Here is an 18,233-nt window from a genome sequence, read left to right as displayed (position 1 = left end):
CCTCCCGCCACCCCATACTGTCTACACACAAAACTGTATGGGATGGGTCAGCAATCATTCAGGATCTGAAGCCTAGGACCCACCTGGCAGGGCTGGGTCTGAGTTCAAGTTCCACTGAGACTCGGGTCCAAGCCCCATCATTTTGCAGTGTGGACACAACTCAAGCCACAGACCCAGGTCAGAAGGTCTGTGTAGCGCAGTATGGAGCCATCGCCACAGTTGTGAGTCATGGGTCTAGCAACTGTTAGCCCAGGTTGACAGTGCACCATGGATGCTCGAGTGTGAGCTTGAACACACCGAGTCCACAAGCCCGGATGCCATAAAACCAGTTTTACAATGCAGTGGCGACAGACCCTGGGAGGACCCTGAGTATCTACCCCTCCCTTGCTCTGCAACTTGTGAAGGCATTTACAGCCCTGTCCCGTGAGAGGTAGTGTGGGCTAGTGGGTAGGGCAATGGTCTGAGACTGGGGGAGACCAGGGCTCTTTTCTTGGTTCTGCCGCTGCCCTGCTTGGGTCATGTTGAGCAAGTCGCTTCCCAGCTCTGTGCCTCAGTTTCCCCTCCCTCCCCATTGTCTGTCTGGTCTAGTTGGTTTGTAAGCCACTATGGGGCAAAGACCATCTCTCGCTCTGGGTCAGTGAAGCACCTGGCACAATGGGGCCAGTGGTGGCGTTTATCCCAGAGGAGCTGGAATTAAGGGTGCGGGGGGGGGGGTGCGGGAACACCTCCTGACTTGAAGTGGTTTCCATCATATACAGGGTTTACAATTTGGTCCAATGGCTCTCAGCACCCCCACTACACACATTGTTCCAGCACCCCTGGTTTCCAGCAGCCCCCCTGCAAAGTTCAGTTGTGGGGGGGGGGCTACCGGTGTTGCTGTCCAACACACTAGACAGGGTTTGCACCCCTGCATCATCACACTGGGGGGGGAAGGGATTGTGCTTCACCTTGGCTTTTGCTTTGCCACCAAGGCCAAGTAACTGAATCACCAGGCGAGTGGGGGCCCCTCGCTGCTTGGGCATTGCAGAGGACCTCACACAGACACTGAATGGGGCCCTGATCCCCGCTGAAGCCTGGAGGCGGTGCTACCATGCAGGGCCCTAATATTCCTAGAATGAGGTGACTTGGCGAGGGTGTCCGTGGGAACACAAAGGAGCAGGGCAGCGAAGGATCGAGGGTTCATCGCGCCCAGCACTGCCGTGGCCAGGGGGTGATATTTATAGTACAGTAGCATGCATTGGACTCATCCCCAGCATCCTAAGGAGACAATGCCGTAGGTGCTGGAAGTAGGGGTGCGGCCTCACCCCCCTGGCTTGAAGTGGTTTCCATCATATGCAGGGTTTACAGTTTGGTTCGGTGGCTCTCATCACCCCCCCACTGTGCACATGGAGAGTGCCACCAAATTGCTACAGAGTGAGATCAAGGGATTAGACCAGGGCTGAGCAAAATTCCTAAGCACTGGCGGGGGGGGGGGGGGGGGGGGGGAGGAGAGGGGAGTGGAAGAGGCGGGCCCCTTTCCCATGTATATTGGTGCAGTGTGATCGCTCTGTGTAGTTGAATGGAATAGCTACTTCTGGTCTATGGGAATGGAGCTAAAAATAGCAGCCCGGCTGTGTCTCTGCAAAGAGCCGGTCAGGCTGTGGCAGTAAGTGGAAAACACCGGCGCTCAGTCACCTATCGGCAGGGCTGCAACCGGAGTGGGGAGGGGGAAAATGCTGCTAAAAAAAATGCAGAGAAGGGCTTTGATGGACTGAATTATTTGGCTTCGCTTTGTCTATCCCCCTGTCTCAAGTTGAATGGGGTCGATTTCCTTTAAACACCCGCACGCACCCAATGCACAAAAGGGGAGCAAAGGTCTCAAGACATGAAAACTCTGCAGGCTTCTGCTCCGCTTTCCCGGGGGTGAGGAGGAAGCATGTGGCCCAGAAGAGCCGGCAGCAGGTGACGGGAGAGGGTCCAACCACGCCAGGTACGATCCCGCTTTTAAAAAAGAAGAGAGCAGCAGGGGGGCTGGAACAATGTGTGTAGTGGGGGTGCTGAGAGCCATTGAACCAAACTGCAAACCCTGTATATGATGGAAACCACTTCAAGCCAGGGGGTGCGGCAGCCCCCTAGTTCCAGCACCTCTGGAGAGCGGGCTATAAAAGAATGATAGAGCAGCTAGCGGGTGCTGAAAGCAGCAAGCACCACTGTTGCTTCTGGTCGGGGATCAGCGCATGGGTCCTGCGCTTAGGCTAAAATGCAGACAGGGATGGGAGAGAAAGCCTCCTGGACAGTATGAAGATCTTGTCTGTCACATGCACTGTCCGTTTGTCCTAAAATCCCATTCCTCAATGGCTACTGGTTTCCAGAACAACCCAGCGTGCACTGGAACTCTGGGATTCTCTGGCTGCACTTATTTAATGAATGATTAATTAGTCATTCTTATTAAATGTGTTTCTTTTTCATCAGACTAATCATGAATGTCTCTGTGGCTATATGTCCACGCAGGTGTCTTTCTGCTCTTACCCATCTGGTCCCTTTGGTGTTTTATTCTGCTGATCCAAACCAAGCCAGAAATCTGGTTTATATTAAAATCTAATCACGTTTTATTGCCACTAGCTGGTGTATTGCTTTAAATCCACCTGTTTAATAGAATTAGAACAGTAATAGAATTAGCCTTTGATTTAAATGTATTTCACTGGCTGTACTCACCCTGAACTGTAATATTCAGCATCACAAGTTCCTTTAAATTCCAGATATAGATAGATAGAGAGAGAGAGAGATAATTTCTCTCACTCCATTCAGTAGGTTGCCTTCATTCTTATGTGGTTATGTAAGCAAACGTGGGTGAAAGCTCTTTCTAATTTAGACCAGAATATTTTCTTTAGGTTCCTCTCATAGCCCCCAAGAAAATCCCTTTACCTCTGAAATGGAAAAAAGGATCCCTGGAAGACTTTTGATTCCAATAAATTTGATTCCAATAAATCAGACCATTTCTACACTGAAATCCACCAGGCATTCCCAGTTCACCTCGGTAGCAATTTGCCGAAAACCGAATCTCTTCCTTTTCCAGTTGCAACCCACAAATGCAAAGATGAGGCAAAGAATCTATCTGGCTTTTCCCTCTTTGTTTTCTCTGTTTTTCATCCATTGCATGCCTTGATATTCAACGTCGCTGTCAGAGCTTTAAACCTTTGTTTCCTAAAGCCTTATTGCTCTGCAGGGATTTGGGTTGGGTTTTTTTAAATGAAAAAAAGGGCTGCTTCATCTGGAAAAGGCTGTGGTTTTTTCACCCAAAAGCACAGGACTTGTCTTTGAAAGATTCCAAAGGTAAAATGGCTTTTTCTACTTAGAGGTCCTATGGGGACAAGCAGAGTGAGATCTTACCAGACCGTAGCTTATTTAGCCTGCATTCCTGGACAATAAATGATGAAGGGTTTACAGGATTCCCGAGATGAAATTGCCTGCTTTATTACACCCCAGCATGACAGATGGATTTTCCTGATATGATATAGGGCTCTCATAGATTTCCTATGGTGGAGCTCAGGAAAGAATCCGTAGGAATGAGAGAGGTAATTTCTCATTCATTCCCCAAGCAGTGTGGAAGACAATGTATCAACACTGACTTGAAACTGAGACAGTAGATGGGGTGGAAGGGGTGATGGTCTCACAGGAAGGGCACTCGAGTAGGACCCAGACGATCTGGGTTTAATTCCTGGCTCTGCTACAGATTCTCTGTGTGACCTTGGTCAAGTTGCTTCATCTCTCCTGGGCCTTTAGTTCCCCACCTACAAAATGGCGATAATCCCTAGGAGAGGCTAAAACCCATTTGTGATTGTGAAGAGCACGGCTGGGATGCTGACGAGGGCAAACTACATAGATAGAGGGGAGGGGCATTGTTTAGGATGTTTAAGTCAGAAGGGGTTCAATCCTATGGTGGTGGTAAATGGCCCATTGTGGTCTTAAAAATCCATGAACCCTGAACAGTTCCATTAACCCCAGGGGAGAAGGGGAGACTCACACTGAAGTGGGCCCAAGTCCAGTGAAGTCAGTCGAAAGGCCCTGCCTTTGGATCAAGGCCCAAGGCTCCTACTGCCACAACCCTCACTCTGGTGAGCGATCTGGGTGAATCCATAGAAGTGACTGAGGCTACTCAGGTGAGTAAGGATTACTTGTGGGATCAAGGGTAGCAGGTTCAGCCTGTAAGAGCCCAACTTTGCCTGCCTTGCTGGAGCCAAGCTCCGATCAGGGTTGGCTCAGGTAGGCTGTGCAGGATTGGGCCCAAAGGTCGGTTTGGGTTTCCTTTGGCAAAGGGTGGGGGGCAGGGGGAACATCCCAGGCTAGCGACACTAGGGGCCAGATCCTGAGCAGGTGCAAATCAGCACAGCTCTGGGAAAGTCACTTGAGCAATGCTAATTGACAACAGCTGAGCCTTCGGCCCACTGATTTCCACAGAGCTCTGGCCCAGTGACACCAGTTGGGAATCTGACCCACTGACTCCAACAGAGCTATGTTGATTTACACCAGCTGGGGATCTGACACAATCACTTCCTTTTATTTCTAAATAATAACAACCAACCACCCAAGAGGCCCTCCCAGCACCAGCCCCTCGAAAAAGCCCCCAGAAAGTAGCGATAAGACAAAAAATAAGAGAAAAAAGGGGCAGATTTGAGCCTTAAATGGTGAAACTGACAGCTCTGGGTCTATTCCTGGAGACCTCAACACGGGGTGTGTGGGGAGCGGGGGTTGTTCCAAAGAGGAGCAAAAGCATCCCACAGTTGCTGCGTTCTCTTGCTTCCAGACTTGTGACGGTGAGGTCCAGAGGAGAGAAACTGACGCACGAGGACGATGCCTCATTTTTGAAGCGTCTTGCTGGTCAATATCTCCTCTGACATCTTGGGGGCCGGATGCTTCTCTGTAAGGGAAGATGTGCAGAAATTACAGTGCTTGCGGCCTCTTATCGATCGACTCGTTTTCTCCCGCGTGCCTTTTGGTGTCACTGAAATGTTGGCGGCTGCTCAGGATAAAATCCGTCAGAAATAAAACCCTCATCATAGTGCATCGCGCTTCAGTTCTGAGCCGCAGCATGCTAGGATCAATAGAAAGGCTGTTGCTTTCTTCAGTGGAGTTTGGATCGGGCCCTTATGTGGCACTTTTCAGTTGGGCTTTTCAATGGGCACCTAACTCCTTTAGATTTCTTTGAAAATCCCTCGCCTCCCGCTAGAGATCTCAAAAGTGTTTTGAAAAAGGTGGGTGAGTAGCTGTGAGCCCCAGTCTATAGCTGGGGAAACCGAGGCACGGAGCAAGGACATGATTTGGTATAGCCAAGAAGAGAACCCAGGAGTTCCCAGTCCCCTGCTTTAACCACTAGACTGCACTCTGGCCTACAACTGGCAATCGAACCCAGGAGTCCTGATTCCCAGCCCAACTGCTATACAACATGCCCTGCTACAGATAGTAAAAAAACAAAAAACAAAAAACCCTCAGGGAGTTCTGATCATCAGACCGCCTCTGCCCGCTTTAACCACTAGTGTGCACTGCCTGTGAAAGCTGGTAATAAAGCCCAGGAACACTGATGCCCGGGCCCATGCTCAAATCTAGATTCCTTCCTCCCTCTCTCCACACCAGTGAAAGCTCTGGGGACTAAAGCTGAGTTAAATCTAGAAGTAATGAGGAAATTAGTGGGTGCTAATAACAAAACAGATAAAGCAGGTCACTCAGTGTGGGTTAGCTGGCAGCTCACTCGTTGTCTGACAAATGACAAATGATTCCAGGGCCCTCCCCCGGCTTTGTATTGCAGCACATGGATGGGTTTTGAAATGACACTTTAACAGAGCTAGTCATTGCGAGTTAATCCAGTGTTTTCTCAAAATGAACGCTCCATTGGCTCAGAGGGACGTGCAAGCCTTTCTAATATGCTTAATTTGAAAGACTAAAGGAAATGTTTCATGCGACAGCTAGATCTGGAGATGCAGTGAGAGAGAGATGCAGACGAAGATTAGGTAGATAGATAGATATGAAGATTAGAGAAGAAGGCTGAGATGTTTCAAGTTGCTGAGAGTATTTGGATGCCCGCTTCCTATTAGTTTCACTGGGAATTGACCATCTAAATCCCACAGAAAACGCCAGTCCATCTATTTTCAATCTTCCCCCTTTTCCCCTCCATCAGCTGGGGCTGCCGGCCTGAACTGGCCTCCTCCAACTTCTCTCCCGGTCCAGCCAGCCGCACAAACTAATTATCCTGGGCAGAATTAATGACCCGTCCAATCCTTGCAGAGAGAGGTGAGCTATTTCGGGGTGGGGCTGAGCTTTTTGGGGGGGGTTTGAGAAGGCTACATGAGAATGACAGTTCATTTCCCAGGATCTGACCCGGCCCAAAAGTGGGCTCAGGAGACAAATATTGAGAGTAAATCTTTTGCTTCTATACCTACAGAAACGTCTTCCACCTCTCACACATTCACAAACGCTCACCACGTTACATGTTCACATCTTCTTTCCCTTGCTCATTTGTTACACACAGCCCTATGCTTGGTCACACTGCGCCTTCTCACCCCCTCCCACCCCCCAGGAGACAGGGATTCAGTGCCCAGCTCTGTCTCATTGGATCAGATTTCCAAGCTCCCAGTGTAGCTACTCTAACCCCTCTCTCCCAGCGCTGTGCACAGAACCCAGGAGTCCTGGCTCGCAGTCTCCTGCTCTAACCATTGGACAACACTCCTTCCAGGACAGAATACTCCCGAGCGCTTTAGGATAGGAAGCAAAGATCATTGTGGCCAGTGACTACCCCGGTCGTGCTGCGATCAGGCCACCAGCTTTAGCAAGAAGGGGCCTGCTAATGACCACATGTGGTGAGGCCTTCTGAGAAGAACACCCCCCATTGAGTCACCAACACCACCGGGGGCAGCGGTCTCTCATCTAAGTCATAACCCCAGCCAGCACTGCTTAGCTTGCCACCCAGTGCCATGGGCTATAACCACAGGCAGCCTGCTGCCTCTTACTGGAAGAGCTCTGAGCAGGCCCATTTGGTGCCATTAATCCGCAGCGCTCAACATCCGTGATTCAATCAGGTCCTGGTCCCCGGGGCACCGGGTCAGTGGATGGCGCCAGCCTCTGATGATTTGTAGGATGCTGCTTGCTCGTTAGCCCTGCTAATTAGCTTTCCTTGTCTTCCTCTTCTCTTTCCCCACCTCTTTTATTCTCTTCTCTTTTGCTCATCGGCTCTCCTCTGCATTCCCTCTATTCACCTTCCGTCTTCCAGGCCCCTTTTTCTCTCTTCCTCCCCTGCCTTTCCTCCATTGCTCCTTCCCTCTTTACCTCCTCCTGGCCTTTTTGTTCCTTCCCCCTTTCTTTACCTTCCCTCACCACTTATTCTTTCCATCTATCTCATTCTTCCTCTCCAGCACTCTTCCATGCTCTCCTCCCCGCCCCGTTCCCTGCTTCACCCCTCTTGCCTCTCCTTTGCCTCCCAACGTGGGCCCAGGTGGGAGGCAGCGTGAATCAATCCGGCAGAACACGTGGCCGAGTTTTTCCAAAGAGCTGTGCACACCAGAAGCCGGGCCCTTCTGAAAAGCTGCTGCCCATCTGTGTCCCAGCGGGACCCATACAGGGGCCTTTGGGAAATCTGGATTTTATTCAGGTGCCTACACTGGCCGCTTGCCCTGATCGGGGCCGGGGGCAATCCAGCCTGCAGCTCTTCGGGCAAGCTGGCCCTGTTTGCATCGGACTCCGCAAGCTGGCACCAATAGACACGGTGTCACCTACACCCCCAAGCGAGATATTTCTGGTGAATTAGGCAGGACCGGCAGCCCTTCTCCAATGCCCCTCCAGCCAACCAGCTCACCAGCTGCCAGGGCAGAAGGGGCTGGGGGCGGCTGGGGGGGGGGGGGGGAGGGGAACGCGCTCACCAGCCAAAATTCTTTTGATTAGTTCACTTGTTTTTTTCCAACATTGAATTAATTACCCTTTTCCACGCGGGCGCCAGCTGGTAGGATTTTGAGTCAGGCAGGCAGGTTGGGATGGGAAGCCAGGGGGCTCTGCCAGCACTCGGTGACGGCACGTGCATGTGAGTTGAGAGTTTAACTCTCTGGAGACCTGCTAATGGCTGGTGGGGAGCATCCCTCACGGTAGGCAAGAACCTACCCTGGGCTGCAGTGAAGCGAAAGGGAGGAGGGCCGTGCTGCATAAGAACAGGTATCCTGGGTCAGACCAATGGTCCACCTAGCTCGGCATCCTGTCTTCCGCTGCCAGGTGCTTCGGAGGAAATGACCGGAAGAGGCAATCATCGAGTGATCCATCCCCTGTCGTCCACACCGAGCTCCTGGCAGTCAGAGGCTAGGGACCCCCAAACCATGGGGTTGCCTCTTTGCCTGTCTTGGCAAATAGCCATCGATGGACCTTTCCCTCCATGAACGTGTCTAATGCATTTTGAAGCCCATTCTAGTTTTGGCCTTCACACAATCCCCTGGCAATGAGTTCCACAGGTTGGCTGTGCATGGTGTGAAGAAATAACCTAGCACCACCACCTGCTTAGGTCCTGGTTTGGCTTCATGGACAGTGCATTAAGCTATACCAGAGATGAGTGGGATAATGCCCCAGAGCTGTCCCATGTGCCATGAATGCAGGGTGAGTGAGACTCAGGCAAACCTGGATTCTATCCCCAGCTCTGCTGCTGGGCGACCTTGGGGAATGCCCCGTGCCTCAGTTTCCCCATCTGTAAAATGGGGGTAATAAGCCTCCCCTCCTTTGAGACCCACCAGTGAGAAGAGTTAGAGATTAATCTTGTCTGGATTGCTCCATCGTTGACAACAGAGTGGGACGAAGGTGGGTTTTTCTGCAGCAGGAGCTGCTGAATTCCCAACTGGTTTTGCCTTTGTTCTCTGGGAAGTCTGAATATGGGCGCAGAGGTGATGTGGAAGGAGGGGGCCTGCCAGCCAGGTGTGAAACTGAGGCCATGTCCCACAGAGGCCTTAAAAATCCCAGGGCATTTCTTAGCCAGGCCCAATTTCAGTATGAGTAAGAAGATTCTGTCTGCCTAGCTTCACCTGTTGGAGCCCTCACTTCCTGTCCTAAAGTGGTGTGCAGCCTTGCGGTACACCATTAAACAGCTCTCCTGCCCCAGAATTGGCTGTGCTTCAGTGCTGGGTGAGTGATCCCCGTGTAACACTGCTATGGTTCTCCTCCACCTCAGAGGTGGCCGCATTCCAGTGCTGGGTGAGTAATCCCTGTGAAGCGTTGCTGTGGCTTTTAAGCAGCTGCCATGCAGCACCCCAGAACTTGCTGCATTTCAGTATTGGGTGCGTGTTCCCTGTGCAGCATTGCTACGCAGCTGTTAAACAACTGCCTTCTTCCATTCCAGAGCTGGCTGCATTTCAGTGCTGGGTGAGTGATCCTTTTGCAGCATGGCTGTGGGCTATGTCAGCCGTGGTAGTGTGATCTCTCTGCAGCATTGCTGTGTGGCTGTTAAACAGCTGCCACGTTCCACCCCAGAGCAGGCTACGTTTCAGCACCAGCTGCGTAGTCACTGTGAAGCCCAGCTCCGCGGCGATTAACCAGCTGCTGCGTTGCAGCCCAGAGGTGGCATCTCAGTGGTGAAGGGGTTGCTTGGTGACGAACGATGCTGTAGCAATGTAAGATTTCACGATGTGCTCTCCCTCTCTCTCTCTTTCTCTGTCCAGGGAGGTGCTCTGCCTGTGCAATGCCCCGTCCTGCTTCCCACAACCCCGGCTTGCCCCCACGAGACCGCCCGGCCCCAGGCCCCGCCTGGCGATGAGCGACCCAGCCGCCATGCCGCACGCGGAGGGGAATGCCCTGCTGAAGGCTGTCTGGCAGGGCAAGTTTCGCCTCACCCGCCTCTTGCTGGAAGGCGGGGCCTATATCAACGAGGGCAACGCCCAGGGCGAGACCCCGCTGATCGCCGCCTGCCTGGCCCGCTATGACGACCCGCACCACAAGCCCCGCATGGTGCGCTACCTGCTGGAGAACGGCGCCGACCCCAACATCCCTGACAAGACGGGCAAGACGGCCCTGATGCACGCCTGCGCCGACCGGGCCGGGCCCTCGGTGGCTTCGGTCCTGCTGGAGCACGGGGCCGACCCCAGCGCCCGGGACTACGCGGGGGCATCGGCCCTGGTGTATGCCATCAACCGGGACGACCGGGAGACCTTGCAGGTGCTGCTGGACGCCTGCAAGGCCAAGGGCAAGGAGGTGATCATCATCACCACCGACACGTCCCCCTTGGGCACCAAGAAGACCAAACAGTACTTGAACTCGCCCCCGTCCCCGGGTCTGGAGGAGAAGTCACCGGCCCTGTGCATGTCGCCCTCCGACATCGAAGTCAAGACCACCCAGTCGCCCGGGGCCAGCGAGAAGGAGGAGGCGAGGGACGTCTTCAACTTCACCATGGCCACCCGGCTGACCTGCCCCCCGCCGCCTCCTCCCAAGGGGCTGGAGGCCGAGGCCTCCGCGGAGCAGCCGCCGGCAGCCCCGCCACCCAAGGGCCGGGCGAGGCAACTCAAGAGACTCAACTCGGAGCCGTGGGGGCTGGTGGCGCCTTCCGTCTTGGCCACCTCCCATCTGGAGAAGGCCCGGACGCCAGAGGAGAGGATCACGGCCGAGATGAACGGCTTGAGCATCACCAAGAGGCCCGTGCTGTCACGGAGGCACAGCATCGAGGGCCAGGAGCCCCCCGGTTTCAAGACGGTGGCCCCCCAGGGCTCTGGGGAAGAGGCCCCGGGCCCGGAGGCACCCTGGGCCGAGAAGGTTCATTTCAGCCACCTCCACCAGCCTCTGTCGCGGCGCAACACGGCCCCCGAGGCCCAGGAGAGTGGGGGGGCCCCGGCGCCCAGCCTGCGGGGCATGGCGCACCCTAAGCTGGCCCGCATGGAGCACTGCGAGTCAGACGCGCACCTCTGCCCGGACTCCATCCCCGGCTCCCCGGATTCAGGCCGCCTCTCCCTGGAGAGGAGGAAATACAACGCCTCCCCGCTGACCCTGCCGGCCAGCTCTTCCCGGGAGTCCCTAGAGAGCATCCCCAGCGCCGTGTCCCCCATGACGGGACGGCGCCGCTCCCCGGGGCTGCTGGAGAGGAGGGGATCGGGGACCCTCCTCCTGGATCACATTGCCCACACCCGGCCTGGCTTCCTGCCCCGGCTCAACATCAACCCCCACCCTCCCATCCCTGACATCCGGGCCAACGGCCGGCCCCCCTCGCCTGTGCACAGGGGCCTCATCCCCATGGCCCCCAGCTCCCCCAAGGCAAAGAAGAAGCTGTTCAGACGGCACTCTATGCAAACAGAACAGATCAAGCAGCTGGTCAATTTCCAGAACATGCTGGCCCAGGGCAACTCGGCCAGTTAAAGGGACAGAAGCCCCAACCAGGGAAAGGAGGAGAAGAGGCCTAGATTTATTCTATCCCCCATCCCATTTGCTGCTCCTGCAGTGGGGAGGAGCTGGAGACACCCCCCCACCCATCCCATCTCTCCAACCCCATCCTGGGTGGCGAGCCCATTGTGTCTGGGTTGCTGTGTATCCCCCACCCTGCTGTGCACTCGTGTATCTATCCTAGCCACGGGCCACGCCCAGGGTGCAGGAAATGCGACCGGAACAGGAGCACTCCAGTGCTGGGCCGTGGCCCAATTGGGCCAGGATCCCCCGTGCGACCAACTTCGGGATGGCGCTGTGCCCCTTCGGTGGAGGCCCTGAGGCCACAGCCGGGCAGCGGAAGGCCCCCAAGCATCACCGCCCATGACTGTGCCATGTGGCCACAGAGCGGCCGGAGCCCGCTGGGAAACCTGGCCTACATTGGGAGTGGGACGATGACAGCTTCTAATGGCTGCTCCCACGCGCCAGTCAGGAATACAAAGGGGAGGCACGTGGGTCCCGTCCCTCCGGGTCCTGCCGGGCACGGCCTGGAGATGCAGAGGAGCAGAAAGAAAAAGGGAATGAAAGGGTCGATTTGGGTTCAAGATCAGGAACGTGGCCAGCCGGAGCCTCTTCCAGTTTCCAGCAGCAGTTTGTGCCTGATCCAGGTTCAAAGCCAAAGGCAGCCTCGCTCGGTTTGCACGGCTCTCCGACCTGGAAGGAAGCAGCAGTGATCCTAGAGACAGACACCCCCCACCCCCAGTGGCCTTGCACCCCACCTGCTGCTCCCTGCAATATCCTATTTATTAGCGTGAACGCCGTCAGGACTCCTGGGTTCTCTCCCCACCTCTGAGGGGGCAGCATTGTCTGGCGGGCGCAGCAAAGGGAGACCTAGGGCTGCATTTGCAAAAATGCTAGAGATTTGGGACGCCCAACTGCGCTGAGCACGCGCCTACTGGAAACCAGGCCCCTTTGAGGCATCTCAGGCTGGAGCACTCAAAAACGGAAGCACTTTAGGCACGGGGCACTGTTTCCCAGCTCCAGGAGGGGGAGTGTTGTCTAGTGGTCAGAGGACTGGGCGCTAACGACGCTCGGGTTCTCTACCTGTCTCTGCCACTGACTCACTGGGTGACTCTGGCCTAGTGACACTCCCGCTCCGTGCCTCAGTTTCCCCCACCTGTCAAATGGAGGGAATGTAAAGCACTTTGAGATCCCTGGCTCAGAGGTGCTCTGGAAATGCTACATCCTATTTGTTAGTTATTTAGCATTCAGTCTCTGGCAGAGCCGCCCCCCTAGACAAAGCAATATGACTGGGGACGCACAAGAAGTTACCCCCAAACACTGGTGGGAGGGCTGGAATAAACCCTTTAGGCACAGAGTGAGGGATTGAGCAGAGCGTCACCGATGGAGAAGGGAAACCATTTCAGGGGGAGGGAGGGGACTGAGTCAGTGTAAATAGGCAAATAGATACCCAATGCCAACCCCATAGTGCAGACCCAGTGCACTGGCATGGGTTACCCTGCTTTTCCACCAGGAGGCGCTGTGCTTCTTTGGCCGTGCGGCACAGCCGCGGCTTGTCAGCACAAGAGGTTTGCACTAGCGTAACTGCATTGGTGCAAACAAATCCCGTTGCAGACAAGGCTTTAGGCCCAAGTCCTCAAAGGTATTTAGGTGCCTGACTCCCAGTGGGAAGATCTGGCCCCTAGTTACGAAGCTATGATGCTGCAGAGTGCTCAGGTTTCCCCGCACTTCCCTAAGTGATGCTGCAAAGTCTGAGTTAACTAAGGGAGTTAACACTTGCACAGGTCTCCCTATAAGCACAAGGAGACTGTAATCAGGGCCCTGTGTATCTGCTACTCTGCAGAACTCGCCCCCGTGCTGTGCTCCCTTTTCTGTTTGCAGAAATACACTTGTAGCCCTTGTGGCAGCTAGGCCAACCTTCCCTGATTGGCATGTATCTGATGCCAATTGGCCTGACCTAGTCTTTAGACAGCCTACAATGGTCACTCTAAGAGATGTGAACCCGTTGATGCCAACTGGGTGTTGACTCTAAAACCTACTGACTACCAAACTGACAACAACATTGTTAACTATTCCACTGCTGATTTGAGCAGAAACGTTGCATTGTAATGTGCGTATCTCACAACTCCCAATTAAATCCTCAGATACCAAAAGCCCCTCAACTGCCCCCAGTTCAACTGCTAACATGCTCCAGCCCATGCCACCCCCTCTCCCGATTGCTCCTGCTAAACACTTATGCCTTTTTTGTTACAAAATTCTGCAGCACACTGAAAATGAAGGGCCATATTCTTGGCTAGTATAAATCGGTGCCTCTCTTGACTGACGTCAGCTGAAAATTTGGGCTTAAAATTATAGGGGCAGCATTTGATTAAATTGGCCAGAGGATTAGCTAGCACACTTTATCCTGTGCTGATTGCGTTAGCCTGTGCCATGTTTAGTTTAATAGAAACCTTATTATTTCAGTGTATCCGATGTTGCTCTGGGATTTCCAGTTTCCTGCAGGATTTAGGGCCTTTTGCTGCAGGATTTGGGGGCTAGTTTGCTGCAGATACATGGGGCCTTTCTCCACTAGGGCGAATGCCCTCTCTGCCTGTGAATGTCAGAGAACATACAGCATGTGAGTATGGTTTCAAGTCTGTATCTGGGACACCTGTAGGGGTTGGATCTGGAGTTTTCAGTCGGCAGGTTAGAAGGATGGAGCTCAACTGCGAAATTTGGAAACAAATTTACATTGAGATTTCAGAGGCCATCAAAACTGCTTTGAGCACGTCTGTCTCCAGTATATGTGTGGCTAGAAGCCACTGGTGAGCCTCCAGTACAGGTCTCCATCTGTGTCTGATCCACAGAGGACCTGTCTGCTACTGCCCCAGCTAAGTTCTAGCTTGGGTGGGACTTATTCCACAAAACGATTTGCCGTCGGAGAGCGTTGATTCGTCAGAACCGAAACGTCCCACAGGAAGGTGTCAAGTCCGCCGAATTTTTCCATTTAGAAAAAAATAGAGATGAAAACGTTTTGAAAATGTCAAAGTGCCCCTTTTCGCCAGCCTCGGAACGGAACGCTTCCGGCTTTCAGCTCAAAAGGACGTTTCCTTTGGCCGCTAAGCTTATTGTCTAGTTTTAACATTTAAAAGGTCAACATTGAAAAAAAATGTTTCAAATTTACCAAAACAAAATATCCGCCAAGAAGATTTCGGGGGAGGGGGAAGGGGGGGGGAGAGAACTGGGTTTGCAAATAATTGTTGAGATTTGGGGATTTGGTTCCAATTCGGGACAGGAAAAGTTTGAAACTGCAAGTTTTCCCTGAGGATGGGAAATCCCCATCAGCTGTAGACCCCCAGGGGTCATCTTTAGCCCAGGCTGCTCCTGCTTTTAGCTCTGGAAGTCCCTAGGGTCTCCCAGCCAGTGCCACACCCGGCTCCCTGTGCCTATGGCCGCACAAGCAGAGTGCTGCCCCCTGCTGACCAAATGCACAAACTGCTGGGCTGTGGTTTCCTCGACAGGGGGTTGTCTTAGTAAGTTCTAGCTCAGTGATACTCAGACCTCCAGGGTTCAGGAGCCAAATTAGCGACCAGCAGCACCCAACAGAGCCACAGGAGTGTGAATTCATTGATCCATTTACTATATATATTTTATTCGCACCGCAAAATGACTAAGTAGTCAATAAAATAAGAATACAATTGGTTAATGACAATGTAAAGTCACCATGATGGGTTAATAATTAAATCACCCAGTGTTTTACTATCCTGCGCTGCAAGAGACACATTAAAGAGCCACTTGCGGTTCCCAAGCCTCAGTCTGAGCATCACTGGGCTACATGGACAAAAAACGTGCACAAAAGGAACTGATTACTGGGGGGTGGGGGTGTGACCCCTCCATCCCCCCCGTGGGTATATTGCGTGCACGTGTGTTATCCCTCCATCCCCACTGTGGGCATATTGCGTGCATGGGCGGGTGGGTGGGTGTATTACCCCTCCATCCCCACCTTGGGTGTATTAAAGGCAGCCACAGGGAATGTTTTGCTTTAAAATCAGTTGCAGATCATGAAGTAGACCAGGGTCAGTTTCTCAGCTCGCTCCCCCACCTGCAGAGTTCTGGATGAAACCAGGCGGCCAGTCCCTTTGGGTTTTGCTCAATCAAAAGCCGATGGACGAGGGGACATTTGACTGAAACAACTTCTACCCCTTTATCAATTAGCCAGTGCGGAATATTCCTGAGCATTGGGTGGCATCTCATCCACTGTGGCCAAGCAGGAGGTCTCTACACCCTATGCATATTGTGACGCGATCAGTTTCCCTCCTTCACGTAACCCAGTTCCTGCATGTGTCTCTGAGCTGCATCCTCCCTGACAATCCAGGCTGTAGCTCAGAGGTTCTCAATCGTTTCCATAGCAGGACCCTCCCCACACATATCCTTCCCTAGGGGGAGCCCGGGCTTGGTTCTGGGGCTGCCCAGATGCCAGGGTGATGGTGGTCATAGATCTATGTAGCCAGGTTCTGCATTTAGCAATGTGGGAAGGGCAGGTAGGTCATGACCCTCCCCTGGTTGTCTTTGGGGTATCCAGGGCCTTGCAGTCCACAGACAGATGTGTGTAACTGTGCCCACCAGTCCTCCTGATTCCCAGCTGTCTCTGCGGGAGCACTGACCCAACTCCATTCTAGGAGTCGCCCTCTGCCTTCATGCCCTCCTGGGGCTCTGTTCCCCTATGTCTGGAGGCTGGGAGTCAGGACTCCTGCGGTCCTTTCCCAGTCCTAGGAGGAAATGTAGGCCGACGGTTAGAGCCGACGAAGAGGAGGCAGGACGCCTGGGTTCTCATCCCAGCTCCAGTGCTTAGAGCGGGAGGCATGAGACCAGAGTGAGATCCCCTTGTGCCACAGGTAGGGGAGAGAAGCTGCAGCGTGGGTGCTGTTGCGGATCAGAACCTGCTTAACGCAAGCTGGTTTCTGCAGCTGCCCCGACACAGCGGTGATGGGGGCCTATAAGTACAGAGCTAGCCCGAGAATTGTGTCGGGCAGGCCAGGCCTCAGAGCACCGCTGGGGGTGGCGAGGCAGCTCACTCATTCCATCCAAGCGCTGGTGACGCCCAGAGAAGACGCCAGGCACCAGCTGGTGACGCCAGGGCGAAAGTCCAGGCACCAGCTGCTGCTTCCAGGGACCATTCCAGCCCCAGGCAGGCATCCGGGCACACGGTCTCCACCCTCTTCAGAGGGGAGCTAACAAGACGGATCCAGGCAGCCGCCGACTCAGGGGGAAGCTTGGATCCAAACAGACGTTTCAGTCCAGCTTTAAATCCTTTCCACTAAGGGTGAGATTTCCAGAAGTTCCTGACAAGGCACCTAATTCCCATTGGCTTTCAAGGGGAATTAGGTCCCTAACTCAGCACCGAGGCCCTTTGAAAATACCCCTCTCCCTAGCATATGTGGGGTTATTATCTCAGCAGATGCTATGCAGTCGCCACCAGAGCTCCTGACCCGCCGTGCAAGGGACAAGCGGAAATAATGCAGTGCCCCAGAGCTCAACGCTATTTGCGATCTAGACAGGAATCCCCTTCCCCCATCCCACCCAGGGCGGAAATGCTGCCAGTTCTGGGGAGGAGTGCGGCAGCACCCCTGCGCAGCCATTTAGGGCAGGACGCAAAGAGGAAGCATGTGATCAACGCAGCTCAAAAAGGTGGGCAGGACAAAAGTGACCGGGGCTCGTTGATGAATACCAGGAATCGGGCCTGCAGCGTCAGGCCTTCCCCGTGTGCAGCATCCCCTTTCGGGGCTGGGGGAAGTGACTCCTCTGCATAGAGCTCGTGTAGGAGCTTCAGGGGCCCAGTGGGCTGAAAGCCCATAGGCGAAGCGTAGAGCGACTGCTCCCTGTTAGAAATGGAGCTGGGTGTATTTACACAGGCCCCTGCAGCGGAGATGGGCTGTGTGTTAGGTTAGGGCATGGTCCAGCCTTCTGATCAGCTGATTGCTGGACAATATTGCCAAAGGCAGGCAGAGGACTCACACGCTCCGCCATGCATATTCATATGCTCTGCCGATCCCTCGCACCTCAGACCCGTCTCTGAGCTAGGCAGGATTCCTGGGTCCACCTCCCCATCCCACGAGGGAATGCTGTCTAATGGTTAGAGCAGAGGAACTCAGCATCAGGATGCCCAAGTTATTATCCCAATGCGGCAAGGGGAGCGCTGTCTAATGGCTAGAGCAGGGAACTGGGTGTCAAGACGCCTGGCTCTGCCACTGACTCACTGCATAGCCTTTGGAGAGCTGCGGCCCTGCTCAGTGCCTCGGTTTCCCCACCTGCACCATAGGGCTAATGACCCTGACCCACCCACAGGACTGAGAGGCTAATGTGTGAACACCTACCAGCTCTGCTCTAGATCACAAAACCCTCCCCAATTTAGCGAACGAGGGGATGGGGGGGTGGAACCCCTCTGAGCCGAAGTGAGTCATGTTTGAGAGTGTGGTCACCATTCCACCCCAAAGGTGGCGAGACTTGTATTGGCGAGGCCACCGGCTGTCTCTGCCTTGGGCAGCGTCTGATCTCCTCCCTCCACCCCCGGTCCACACCCCTCTCTGCCGAGCTCTGCCTTTCTGCTGGCCAGGGTGCTCCTGTCTCCACTCGGGGGTGGCGGGCGAGGCGGAGAGACGGGAACGGAGAAGAACTCGGTTGGGGGAAATAATTCCAGCCTCCCAGCTGGGGGTGTCAGGGGAATCTCTTGGTCTTCACATAGCAGTGAATAAAAGCCCAACATAGCTCAGCCTGGCTCACACCTGAGTCTTCTTGGGGATGGGGGTTATTCTGCCACCTAGGGGCCTTGCATTGGAACAGAAGGTCTTGGGGAAAGGCCACTGGTCCATCAGTATCCTCCTGCTTCTTCCCTA

General features: G+C 54.0%; 1 protein-coding gene across 2 annotated transcripts; it reads left to right on the top strand.

Moving 5' to 3' along the window:
• The first annotated feature begins 1,516 nt into the window (after window positions 1-1,516).
• Window positions 1,517-18,109, top strand: ANKRD34A (ankyrin repeat domain 34A). Of its 2 annotated transcripts, XM_075122721.1 has the most exons (3): window positions 1,517-1,969; window positions 3,985-4,139; window positions 9,657-18,109. In XM_075122721.1, the coding sequence occupies exon 3, from the start codon at window positions 9,748-9,750 to the stop codon at window positions 11,335-11,337; it is 1,590 nt and encodes a 529-aa protein (XP_074978822.1). In that variant the 5' UTR covers window positions 1,517-1,969; window positions 3,985-4,139; window positions 9,657-9,747; the 3' UTR covers window positions 11,338-18,109. The 2 variants fall into 2 exon arrangements, with proteins under 2 accessions (XP_074978822.1, XP_048684643.2); XM_048828686.2 differs by lacking the exon at window positions 3,985-4,139.
• The last annotated feature ends 124 nt before the right edge of the window (window positions 18,110-18,233 follow it).

This window comes from Caretta caretta, chromosome 24, assembly GCF_965140235.1.
Source record: "Caretta caretta isolate rCarCar2 chromosome 24, rCarCar1.hap1, whole genome shotgun sequence".
NCBI lineage: Eukaryota > Metazoa > Chordata > Testudines > Cheloniidae > Caretta > Caretta caretta.
The sequence above is the reverse complement of the archived record's forward strand: the minus strand, read 5'-3'. Positions and strand labels throughout refer to the sequence as shown.